The following is a 13,135-nucleotide window of genomic DNA, read 5'->3' on the forward strand; positions in this document are numbered from 1 at the left end:
TGCCCTACACTGGTGCCAATAAGTCCGTCATGGTGGTTGCAGTTGTAGCCTTTGGCAGTGTACGCTAACTAAAGAACTGACGTGTGCTCTGAGCCTCTGAATTCATCTGTCTTTCAGGAAGTACTTTTAGCTGCACGGTTTGTTGGGGTGGGCTTCAGTAAATGATGAGGACATGACTGGAAACACACTATTGTTTTATTTCCTGCCAGTATGTCAATATAAATGGATTGAAGTCCTGCTGATCTGCTGCATTTGAACAGTTTACAGTGTAATCGACAGTTCAACAAAATCACTTCCTGTCCTCTAGTCAACGTTTAACTCTATAAACTATAGTTTTATATCACCCTCGTTAATGCTGTGTGTGTGCGCGTGTGTGTGTAACACTAGTGTTATTATTATATTATAGATGTTTATGTGTGTGTGTGTGTGTATATATATATATACACACACACACACACACACACACACACATATATATGTTATTATTATAGTGTTATAAATATTACACACACACACATGCACATGTGCACACACACAGCATTAATGAAGGCTATATAAAACTATAGTTTCTGAGTTAAATATTGACTAGAGTGTGTGCTAACACTGGTCTTTAAGTAAAATGCCTCCAGAATAAAAGTAGTTGAACTTTACCAAATTTGAGTCACTAATGAAAAGATATTCAGTCCAAAGTGTTTGTTGGTTGTAGTTTCACAGATACAGTCTGAGGTCAAAATGTGAAATTCTTAGAATTAATGAGAGAATGGGTTTGACTCCAAAGGCATATTTGTCTCAGATACGGAAGAGGATTAGGGCCACTGGAAAAAAAAATAAGGTCCAATATATTTTATTTATTATTACTCTGACTTTTTTTCCCTCAGAATTCTCACTTTTTTCTCACAATGTTGACTGTTTAAAAAAAAAAATGGAATCATTGTTCTGAGATTAAAGTCAGAATTCTGAGGAAAAAAAGTCAGAATTGTGACTTTGATCTCAGACTTCTGATTTTTTCTCAGAATAATAATAAAAAAAATATTTTGGACCTTAATTTTAATTTTTTCCAGTGGCTCTCATCCTCTTCCATACTCAGATCTACCAGATCACCTTCAAAACACTGTCTGCACATAACAAGACATGCACTCTACAGGTTCTATCAGTGGAACTTTTATACATCTATTGGATAAATATACATAAACCATATATGTATAATAAGACACCATCATATGTATTGAAAACATGAGCTAACCAGTACTTTGGTCATTTGTTTTCTGATTCCTATTATTAAAGTATGTAGGATTTAACACATTTAACCCTTTCATTCATACTGGTCACTCCAGTGGACAGTTCTTCTCCAGCTGTTCTCTTGTAAATTCATGGGTTTTGTTGTTTTAGTTCCATATCAGCCAACACAGTGGACACTTATGCACCATCCCATAATACACTGACATTCATACCATTACTTTGCTGTTCTTGATAAACTTGATCTGCAGTAACATGTTTGAGTGTAAATCAATTGTTAACTGTTATTATGCAGTAAGTAACAGTTTTGTTTTGTTTTTTAAATTTTTTTTTTTCATATTATCTTCATGAAGTGAGTAATAACTAGTATTAAAGTATGTTAAAATATGATCAGATTAGTAGCATTAAAAATGTTTTATTTAGTAGTTTTCACTCAGTATATCAGTAAATACATGTTTCTTTGCTTCAAAAATTAAACACATGGTGTCCATCTGAGTGGACAGTTTGTGCAACTCCATGAAAAATAGATTCATAAAAAAAAAAATATATATATATATATATATATATATATATATATATATATTCAATCGTATTATTTTTTTTGCCTAAAGAGGAATAGAAACACTCAGGGGGAAAAAAATCCTGATTAAGCTTCTCATAATACATGCATGAAAGGGTTAATGTCTGAAGCACATATTTTCTAAGAAAGTGTAGAGCAGTGGAATGTGTGTGCTGTGTTTGTGTTCTTTGTAGACAGGTTGTAAGTACTTTGCTTCCATTTTTCTATTTCCAGCCAGGAAGTATGACAGCGGTGAATATCTTAACATCACTGGTATCACCAGGGACCAGGCTGGAGACTACGAATGCAGCGCTATAAATGACATCGCCTCTCCTGACACCAAAACAGTAAAAGTCACAGTCAACTGTAAGTATATATCTTTCTTCCTTTTCCCCTCTTCTGTTTTTTTTTTTTTTCTTTTCCACAGTCACCTCGTTGGCAGGCACATGAAAGACACCAAGGCCGACTTCAATGATACCCGAGTCGCGTCCCTGACGATGCACTTCCAAGAAAGTACATCTTCTGGAAGTTTGAAAATGTAGAAAGCCAGAGCTTGAAGTTTCTTAATATTTAATGTGAGAATTCCCTTTTTGTCTGCACATGTAGGTGATTAATTCGCGCTAAGGAAAGGTCTGACTGTTCTAAGCACTATTCCATTATGCAGGTAATGAGTCTTTCAAAAGTGTGAGCTGACAGTAATGAGGAGCCGGGGCATTAATGAATGATACTGGGCTTTGGCTGTCGTGGTCACATGTAAATTACCACTCATGAGTATGAGCAGGAATGGTGCTTGACAATTATTGCCATTCCCCCCTTTTAAAAAGTTCTCTTTTACTTCACTGTTATTCATAGAGGAGTTTTTTTTTTACACAGATGCCCTGTGCTAAATCTCACTGTTGGCAAAGCTGAGGCGGTCCCTCAGAGATGAGGAGGGGCTGTTCCTGCTCCTCCTGGCCCGGCTACTGAGTCTTATTCTGAAGCATAATTCTCTCTTTCAGAGTCGTTTTATTTCTTACGCCATTTTTGACAAACTTCAGTCAACTTTTTTAGGATCATTTTAAATCCTCTGTCTTTCCTCCTCTGTGTTAAAGCTGCAAGAGCTGAAACAGGTGGAAAAACAATACTTTCCTTTTGCAGTTCTCAGCATCAACTCCAACATGAAGGCAGTTTACAAGTATTTGACCCAATCCCAATTCACCCCTTGACCCCTCCCCCTTACCCCTCCCCCTTGGCCCTTGCACTTGGCACTACCCCTATGAAATGGTCCAGCCCTTCCAGACCTGTTACGTCATCATCAGTCATCGATGCCGCTATATACAGATGCGACAACTTTGTTTCCATCAGTATTCCCCATGCCGTCAGCAGAAGTAACCGTCTCTGTTCCATGTACTTTGATCATCTTTTTGCGGCTATCAACCACAAATGACAGAAATGTGATCTAGAACACACTGAAACAGCATTAAATGGATGGTCTAATGATTAAGTTGTTTACGAAGAAAATCCGTACATTTGTGTGTTTCTTTTGTCACTGCTGCACTTTTTTGCTGTGTTTACCTCCATCTTGCCGATGATTCAAACAGAATTATGGGAGATTTCTCCTACCCCTCTGTTTGTAGTGTGGTCCTGAAGGGTCAAACAGCCCTCTGCCTTAGCCCTTCCCTTCCGACTCATCGAGAATCAGGACACCCCTACCCCTTTATGTGAACGTGCAAAATGGAGGGGGAGGGGCCAAGGGGTGAAATGGGATCAGACTTTAAGTCTGATACCACTGTTTGTTGTTTGTACGCAACCGACCAAAAACGTCTTATTTCACTTTTTATGACCTCCGCCAAGGAGGTTATGTTTTTGCCGGCGTTGGTTTGTCTGTCTGTCTGTCCATGTGCAAGATAACTCAAAAAGTTATGGACGGATTTGGATGAAAATTTCAGGAAATGTTGATACTGGCACAAGGAACACATGATTAAATTTTGGTGGTGATGTGGGGGGGGGGTACTGATCTGCCTTGGTGGAGGTCTGCGCTCTCCGAGTGCTTTTCTACTTACTAGTTTGTTGACCTGTGGAGACCCACAGGTTCTAGTTGTGGTGGTTTTTATGCTGGTTCAGAGCTGACTTTTGGGAAAAGATGTGAGTCTATATTTTATGAGTACTGACATAAAAATTGTTTGGTGAATCATGATACCTTTTCCGTTTCCAACACACTGTGAAAACTAAAGGCCGGTTCATGGAGGGGCCCAGTACCTCCTCTGCCAGCTCACACATTTATAACAGTATTCTAGTGGATTATGAACGGATCAAAGTCATATGATGCACCTTTCTGTGCAGAGTGGACCTGTTGTTGCTTTTTCCATCCACCGTTGCTCTGTAGGACAGCCGTCTCTGTTGGCTGTGCCTGCAGGGACAATCCGGTCTGTTCTACCCAGTTCTGTCGCCTTTGCCCTCGCTGTAGTCCGTGGTAAACGGGCAGTCAATCCCTCGGAAGAAGCCGGTGGATCTTTGCATTATCTCCAGATCTTCCTCTCATGTCCACATGGACCCGCTTGGCTTTACAATCTGTTATTTTGTCGTACAGCAAAAGCTTGTAAAAGCAACGAAACAATAACAACGTCCCTATGGCGCCGTGTTGGATTGTTTGGGGAATTGAAATCTGGCATTAACTCCGTAGTGTCGCACTGTTCCACGTCATAGAAGTATGCCAAACTGCAGCAGTCAGCTCTGCCCCTGGCAACTGCTTAGTAATGTGAATTAAATCAGTCCCTCCTGACTTTAAAAAGGGAATTTTAAAGAAAAAAGATATTTAATGTGGAGATGGAAGTATTCCTCAACTGTAGGAACCAAATTGGTTAGTTCAAAACGTCTGCATTTCTCTGAACTGCACAGATACACACAGATACACACGCAGACACTCTTAGACCTTCCAGTATTATCATAATATAGATTATTACATTTCACTATTGGAGTATTTGGTATTTTGTATAGATACAGTACCAGACAGCTGCAGAGCATCACCGTTACCATGGTAATTAACTCTCACTTCTGCCTGCATGTGATGATATCCATCTATTGGACGTATCGTCTGCTGCCTCGACTCCCATCGACTTTCACTGAACTTCTGTCTCAAAGATACTGTCAGTATTTTCCAGGTCTCATTCCTCATTGATCTCATTGGTTTTACTTCAGTCTCCGAAAAACTGATCTGATCCATCTTTAAAGCAGTGGTTCTCAAACTTTTTACAGTGGAGTACCCCCTGAAATATACTTTTTTATCCAAGTACCCCCCAACTCTTGTGCCAAAGGTGTCTGTTTATATTTACAAAACTTTGTAAACAAACAGCATACATTTAACTTTATTTTATTAAAAATAGCACATCTTCATAAGTAAATTTTGTGCAAAATATAAATGGAAAATTGCCATTTTTCGTTGATAAGAAAAATTAACTAATTGGTTATTGATGAATAAATGAACCTTTCATCAACAAAAAATAATTACTGGATTTTTCCAAATAAACTCATCTTGGATAATGTAAAATGCAGATGTTCTTCAAATGTTATCAAAGCTTAAATAAGATGACAGAGAATAGAACTATTATATGAATGTATTTATATGTTTTATATTTCAGCATTATTAATAATTATCATTATTTATTTTGTATTCAGTACATGATGACTTATGTAATGTATGTTTCTCCCAAAATGTGTCAAATACCCCCTGGGCTTCTTCCCAGTACCCCTGGGGGTACGCGTACCCTCCTTTGAGAAAGACTGCTTTAAATAATTGCTTTATTATTATGAAATAGTAAAGTGAACAGACGGTTTGACTGTTTACTGTGTGGCTTTGACTGGACTTTGACAGGTGTGATTAACAGCTTGCTCACCTGCCAAGTCAGACGTTCAGAGCATCTTTATTCAATGAAACACTCCTCACAGACAGCTCAGCTGTAGTCACTTTGTTATGCAAATATTATTGCATCTTGCTGCATTTCTGTACATGACACCTATAACCCCTTGACTTCTATCCACATATTTTCACCTCTGGCTCCAGAAAATGAAAAGCACCTTAGACCTCAGACATTAATGGGGCATCATGGTCCTTTTTATATACAGTCTTTGGTCCAAACATCCATACTCATAATAACCATAGATGAACTTGGTCACATTTACCCCTTTTCCACCTAAAACAACCTGGTGCTAGAGTCAGTGTTTAACTAGTTCCAACCTGGTGCCTCCAAAGAACTGCTTTGCTTTTCCATTGGCCAACAGCTGAGCAGGGCCACGTCAGAGCCACGTCATTCCATCAGTGTAAACTGTGGGTGCCGTAGCTGACAGCAGCCATCTCTCTTTGTATTTTTTCAAACACCAGCTTTGTGCAAGAGGCTTCCTCCAACTTTCCAACTTGTGTTGGACTTTAATTGAAGTCCACAGTGACAAAAAGCACTGGGTCTGCTCCTCTGCCCACTATTGCTTGTTTCTAACGTCCATAATTCTTTCTCTTTTCAGACTAAAAAACCTCTGGTCATAGTTTTAAAAATGGTGGATCATAGCTTTCGGTTTCCCGTTTTGGTCACCCCCACCCAGGGGCCAGAGCTAAGAACTGATGGCGCGACCCCCCGCATCATCAGTTCTTAGCTCTGGTCCCTGTTTAGCCCAGCTCAAAGTTGGTGCTTGCCTGGAACCGGTTTGGCCGGTGCTGAGGCAGTGGAAAAACAAAGAACCGGTACTCAGTCAGGCACTGGAGAAGGGGTAATGGTGGAAAAGGGGTAATGTGTGCTGCTGTGGACAAGAGAATCTACAAGCCTCTGTGTCGAACCATGTAGTAGAGCAGTAGAGGTGCATCTGAAGGAATCTGAACCCTGGATGTTAATTGCACCTTTAACACTATATGAAAACCTACGAGCTCTGACGTTGAGCCCGTTTACATCCACACTAAGGTTACGTTCAGACTGTAGGTAAATGTGGACCAAATCTGATTTTTTTGCCCATATGTGATCTGTATCCGATCTGTTGCAGACAGTTTGAACAGCACTAATCCCATTTTTTCAAATCCGACCCAGGACACTTTCATACGGGGTCCTAAGTCTGAACAGCCAGGTCGCATTTATCTGAGCTCCTTGAAATGCGACAAACATCACAATTCTGCATCCCAGGAGTGTTACTTCTGTAAACACAGTGTGTGTCTGCGTGGTCACAAATTCCATCAGGACCTCTTTTACGCATGTGGGTCACTTCAGGGTCACATTCAGTTCAGACTCAAAACTGATAGAAGTCGCATTTAATGTGGAATATGAACAAACACACAAAACAATCAGATTACATCCAGAAATCCCAATTGTTAAGACCTGCTTTGCGAACGTAGCCTAATACTCCGATCATTATCTGATTTCTGGAGTTATCAGATTATTCAAGTGATCATGTAAACTGTAGAATCTGAGCTGTTCTATCAGATAACAGCAGTAATCTGATTACGAGAAATCTGATTAGCACACCTGGATTTCACCTCAATACTCCAATGTCTTCCTGCATGTTTAAAGATTAATCTGATTTATTTAGTTCACGTCTGCACATGAGTAAAAACAATTAAAATCATACAAAACATAAGTTACATAGTCAAACATGAGCGGGAGACAGTAACAGGAAGTTTGAGTCAACCATCACTATCTATGTACGAACTCTGACAGAAATCTGATAATGGACTGGAGCATCTAAACCAGGGTTTTTGATTATCACATTTCGTAAATGCATGTATACCCATCAGATCCGATTATTACTAACAGTTATGGGATTTTTACCTCGCCCTCTGAAGGGGAGGCAAGGGCTATTGTTTTTGGTTTGGTTTGTTTGTTTGTTTAACACTTTAGCAGCAAAACTATTGGTTGAATTCATACTAAATTTGGTTTATAGATTGCCAGTGACCCAGAATAGATGTGATTAAATATTGGGAAAAGTAGGTGTCAGTTCACATTTTTAATGAATTTTTCAAATCTTTTTTTTTTTCCCCGTTTATTTATAATGGGTGAAATTTCAAATGTCTATAAAAACATCAGTTTTGTTTCAATTGACTTCAAACTTGGCACACACATAGACATGATGACATCAGCTGGATTGATGCCAAAAAAGCTACAGTACGTGCTAGGGGCGGGATTTGTTGTGTGAGGGGCGGGGTTTGTTGTGCCTGGAACCATTTGTTCTGGTCGTGTAAACAGACTCATTTTATGTTGGTATTTTGTCGTTTCCTGTCAGAACACTTGAATGACAATATGCTGGAAGGCAGTTATGGTATTTTTGCCCAATGATGCCAAAAAACAAATGCCACACCGCCACTTTAAGAAAGCTTTCAGTGTTTTTTTTTTTTTTTTTTGTATAAACCAAGTCTTGTGGCCATTATTTCTGCGTGATTCCTGCCACTAATGAGCAGGGCCTGAGTGGGACTTTAGAGGCTAGCTATTTATAGTCCTATTGAGACAGGAGTTCAAGGATAGAAAGCACTTTAACAACTTTCAGTCTGTATACTACAGAACAAAGGATCACATTTTAAAGCTGGCCAGAAGGGATCTGTGGGTTCGTTGTCCATACTGAATAAATTGATTAGAAAATCAGACAATGTGACCAGGGCCTGGGTATCGGAGCGCTGCTTTGGGTGGGATTGTTCTGCACTTTTCAGACATATTTGCCCTGAGTTTTGTGACACAGACAAAACTGTGAGGCTGTTCTTCTCATTGATCAGCTAATCGTTCTTTATTTTATCTGCGCTACACTGTTAGTTAATTAATTTAGGAGAATAGTTTTTTTTTTTTTATGTTATTACCCCACCCCCCCAAGGCAAGGGGTATTGTTTTTGGTCCAGTTTGTTTCTTTGTTTGTTAACACTGGAGCAGCAAAACTATTGGTTGAATTCATACCGAGTTGAGTTTATAGATTTTTTTTTTTTTTTTTTAACTTCTATTTATTCAAGTTTTATGACAACTTTACAAACAATAAACAAACATAAAAAAAACAGTCAGTCAATAAATTACAATAATTCTACATGACTGGTTTATGTAAGATATGCTTGTTCAACATCACTAGAACTCTGAGGTAGTACATAGGCTAATGCTTGCACAATAGCTCATATTGTAAATATACTGTAGTAAAATAAAACACACAAGTATGTGAATGAACAATGTTATTTCTTTACAATCAAAGTGAAAAGGAAGACAAGCAGAGAAAGCAAAACAAAAAAGTGACAGATATCCATCATGCTATGTATTTAAGTCCAAATTATACTACACTCCCAAAAGTTCTAGTGGCTTCCTCCTTTTCTGCAGAAAAATTGAGTCCTTTTATTAATCTAGTGTTCTAGTTTTACCAGTATCACAACTTCTAAGATCAGGGATTTCTACGTAGGAGTGGAAGGGGGTCTTCACCAACCCATTTGACCAGTATGGCTTTTCTTGCTAGCATTAACAGTGACTGAATCACATCCTCATTTTCTTTTAGGAAAGCAGGGACCTTCCCTAGCAGACATAAAAGTGGGTTTACTGGTACCTGTTGACTTATTGCTGCACTAATACTTAAGCATACTTCCTTTCAGAGCAACTGAATTTATTTGCATTCCCACAAACAGTGCAACCTAGAACCTACACAAGATTTACATTTGGGGCAGTTTACTGAAGCTCCTGTTTCATCCTTATGATAGCTATATGGAGATATATAGATATTGTGCACAATATTATACTGTAACTCTTTATATCTGTTTTTATGAATTTTTCTTAGTATTTTTTTTCCCCATTTACTTATAATGGGTGAAATTTGTGTATGTTGACATCAGCACACATAGACGTGATGACATCAGCTGGATTGATGCCAAAATAAACTACAATACGTGCAAGGGGTGGGGTTTGTTGTGTCTGGAAGCGGTTGTTTTTCTCTGTGAACAGATATATTACACATATTCTGTAGCGCAGACGTACATTTAGCTTGTGGTGACACATCCAGTCTAACAGCTCTGTAGCTCTGGCATCTGCTGGATTTGTTCTCAGATGATTTTCTGAAAAGCAGAGGTAGGAACCGTAACTGAACACTTACATCACTGAGACACTGACAGCAATTATGTCTGCATTCCGCCTTTGAAGAACATTAAAATAATGCATGTTTGTTTTTAGCAGTTTTACTGACATAGGACGTATTTTTTCTGTACCCATTAAAATTTTAGATTAGATTAGATTAGATTAGGGGTGACACGGTGGTGCAGTGGTTAGCACTCGTGCCTCACAGACAGAAGGTCCTGGGTTCGATTCCAACACCAGTCAATGGGGGTGGGACCTTTCTGTGTGGAGTTTGCATGTTCTCCCCATGTCTGCGTGGGTTCTCTCCAGGTACTCCGGCTCCTCCCACCATCCAAACACATGCACTGATAGGTTAATTGGTTAATCTAAATTGCCCATAGGTGTGAATGTGAGAGTGATTGTTTGTCTCTATATGTTCAGCCCTGCGATGAACTGGCGACATGTCCAGGGTGAACCCCGCCTTCGCCCGTGAGTAGCTGGGATAGGCTCCAAGTGACCCCCGTGACCCTAGTGAAGATAAAGCGTTCAGATAATAAATGAATAGATTAGATTACATTTAATTAGATTGGATTGGATAGGATTAGACTTTATTTAAGGCAGCAACAAAAAATGTGCAGCATGAAGATAGCGCAAAAGACAATATAGAAAAACAAATAGTAATAATAACAGTAGTAAGTAATAAAGCTCTGTTGACTGTATACATATTTACACAGGAAACTTACATTTACACAAACATACAATTCATTGAAGTTTATCTTGACCTTCATTCACTGCCAGGTCTAACTCCACCCACTGTGTGAGACTGAAAATAGCTGCAAAGTCAGACAGTGAGAGTTGGTGAGGAGGAGCTGGATGTGACAGCAGTAGTTCAGGGGCGTCAACAGGACAGAGAATCCAAACACAACCATGTGACACTGTGTGTTCACTTGGATCTTTGTTCTGTTTTATCACCTGAAAAAGGTCCACATACAAAAATCACTTTTATTGCCACTTTTCCACTCTGTAACATGGTCTTTTCCACAGGGAACTGAAGTGTGTTCAGACCAACCTGCCTTGCCTGACACTAACAGGAATTCTTCGTCTTCTCCATCATCCAATCCACTGGCTCTCTGTGTTAAGTTTAGTTTAGTTCAGACCAAGGTTATTTATCGTTAACGAAAACTAACGAAATGACGAAAACTAGAATTGAAAAACCATATTCGTTAACTGAAATAAATAAAAACTGTAATTAAAATAAAAAACAATAACTAACTGAAACTGTATTGTGTGTTTACAAAACTAACTAAAATATATACAAATTATGGATAAATTTCCCTTCATTATCGTCTTTGTCAATGTTGGATTGATACGAAATCGATTTATTTCGCTCTAGCAATTTTAGCTAGCGGCGCCATATGACACTTCACGGTCCGTCACTTCTCGTCACTTGTCGTTTATAGTCGTCTTCTGGTCCCCACTCTACCTGGAAACACGGAGACTAAATTTGGGAGAAAGTCCTGTCTGGGATTTATTCGAATACGACGGAGAAGAAGAGAAAAGATACGACAAAGCCATCCTTCAGGAGTCTGGGTCTGCTCGAGGTTTCTGCCCGTTAAAGGGAAGTTTTTCTTCGCCACTGTCACCAATCACAAGTGTTTGCTCCTGAAGGATTCTGTTGGGTCTCTGTAAACTTAATTTGATTCTGACTTGAACTGATAAAGCACTTTGTGACTCTGTCTGTGAAAAGTGCTCTATAAATAAAATTTACTTACTTACTTACAAAACTAAAATTAAAACTAAAACTAAACTAAAACTAAGCATTTAGAAAAAAATGAAAACTAATAAAAACTATCAAACCTGCTCTAAAAATGAATTAAAATGAACTGAATTAGACAAAAAAAAAGGCAAAACTAAATAAAACTAAATTATAATGAAAAATCCAAAACTATTATAACCTTGGTTAAGACACAAACATAATACAAAACATAGGGGAAAAAAATAAAACAAATCAAAAATAAAATAAAAAAACAGAATAATAGAAAAAAGGAACAACTGTGACTTTGTGGTTTTTTTTTTTTTTTACACATTAATTCCAATCCACACCAACAAACAAACTTGTGCCAAAAAAAAATACAAGTGATTTTTGTCTTCATCTTTCAAATGAATCTAGTTCTGCAGAGAGCACAGAGCTGTACACTGGCTTCAGTTCACTGTCAGAAAAGAAACAATGTTTGACTGTGTGAGAAGCACAACTAGGCCACACACAGATTAGATGTGTTAAGAATGGCAATGGAGTCGCAAAATTCAACATACAGCTCAAGAAGCGTTAGGAACACTTAGAAAAACCTGCAAAAACCACATGTAGTTTTATCGCTGTAGCATTGACGGATGTGTAGACGTGAACCCTCTGACACAATATAGTCTTTAGTCAAAATGATTTGAAGTAATTAGTTAAAGCTAATGAAGTTCAGGCCTGTGCCCATAAAGTATAAATATCAGCGCGCTCACATTTAAGTCATAAATATCACTTGGGTGTGAGGTCCCATTTGAGTTATAGCCACCAAGTTCCAGCCTTTTCTGGCCTCACAAGCACCTTACACATGAAAAGGGCTTTATTTCATTGCAACTATTTAGCATTCCAAATGCTGGCTGGCTATGAGACTGACATAAACAAAAAACTCAAAGCAGCACAATGCAACTTTGGTTGTCGGCATCTCTGAATCATCTGTTTAACCCTTTATAGGTCACTTACAAAAATACTCTGAGATTCAACATTTCAACCTTAGTGTGTTATTAGACAGAACAAGATTTTATTACTTTTGTGGAATTTATCAAAATGTTTTATTTTTGTGTAGAACATCAAGGTCAGTAAAGTTACCATATTTGGTTTCTTATCTGTAAGTGGCAAAAAAAAAAAAAAAAAATCCAAGAAGTTAATATAATAATACAAGAAAAACACATATAAGGTGAAAGGAACATGACTTTTAGAACATTAGAACCACATCACATGACCACATCTTTGGAATAATCTACAACCTGAATTTCAATCATCATCTTTATCATTATTTTAAAAAAATCTAAAAAAGACTCTTATTTACGAAAAAATGTAAGGCTGTATATAATTTGATTTGTATTTCTATTGTTTTTACTTTATTTTATTATTTCAGTTATATCGTTTTTTAAATTTTTTTTATTTTTTTCCTGTGTATTGTTTATTTCCGGGGAGGTATTTACATACAGGATGGGGAAGCAAAATTTACAATGAACATTTAGTTGTTTTTTCTCAGCAGGCACTACGTCAATTGTTTTGAAACCAAACATA

General features: G+C 38.0%; 1 protein-coding gene across 1 annotated transcript in view; it reads left to right on the plus strand.

Annotated features, from left to right (window-relative positions):
• The window catches only part of negr1 (neuronal growth regulator 1), a 385,618-nt gene that overhangs the window by 228,432 nt on the left and 144,051 nt on the right, over positions 1-13,135 (plus strand). The window contains exon 4 of the mRNA XM_030132384.1: positions 2,030-2,161. Coding sequence (XP_029988244.1) covers positions 2,030-2,161 — 132 coding nt within the window. The remainder of the gene's footprint in view (positions 1-2,029; positions 2,162-13,135) is intronic.

The sequence above is a fragment of the Sphaeramia orbicularis genome, chromosome 4 (genome assembly GCF_902148855.1).
Source record: "Sphaeramia orbicularis chromosome 4, fSphaOr1.1, whole genome shotgun sequence".
Taxonomy (NCBI): Eukaryota; Metazoa; Chordata; class Actinopteri; order Kurtiformes; family Apogonidae; genus Sphaeramia; species Sphaeramia orbicularis.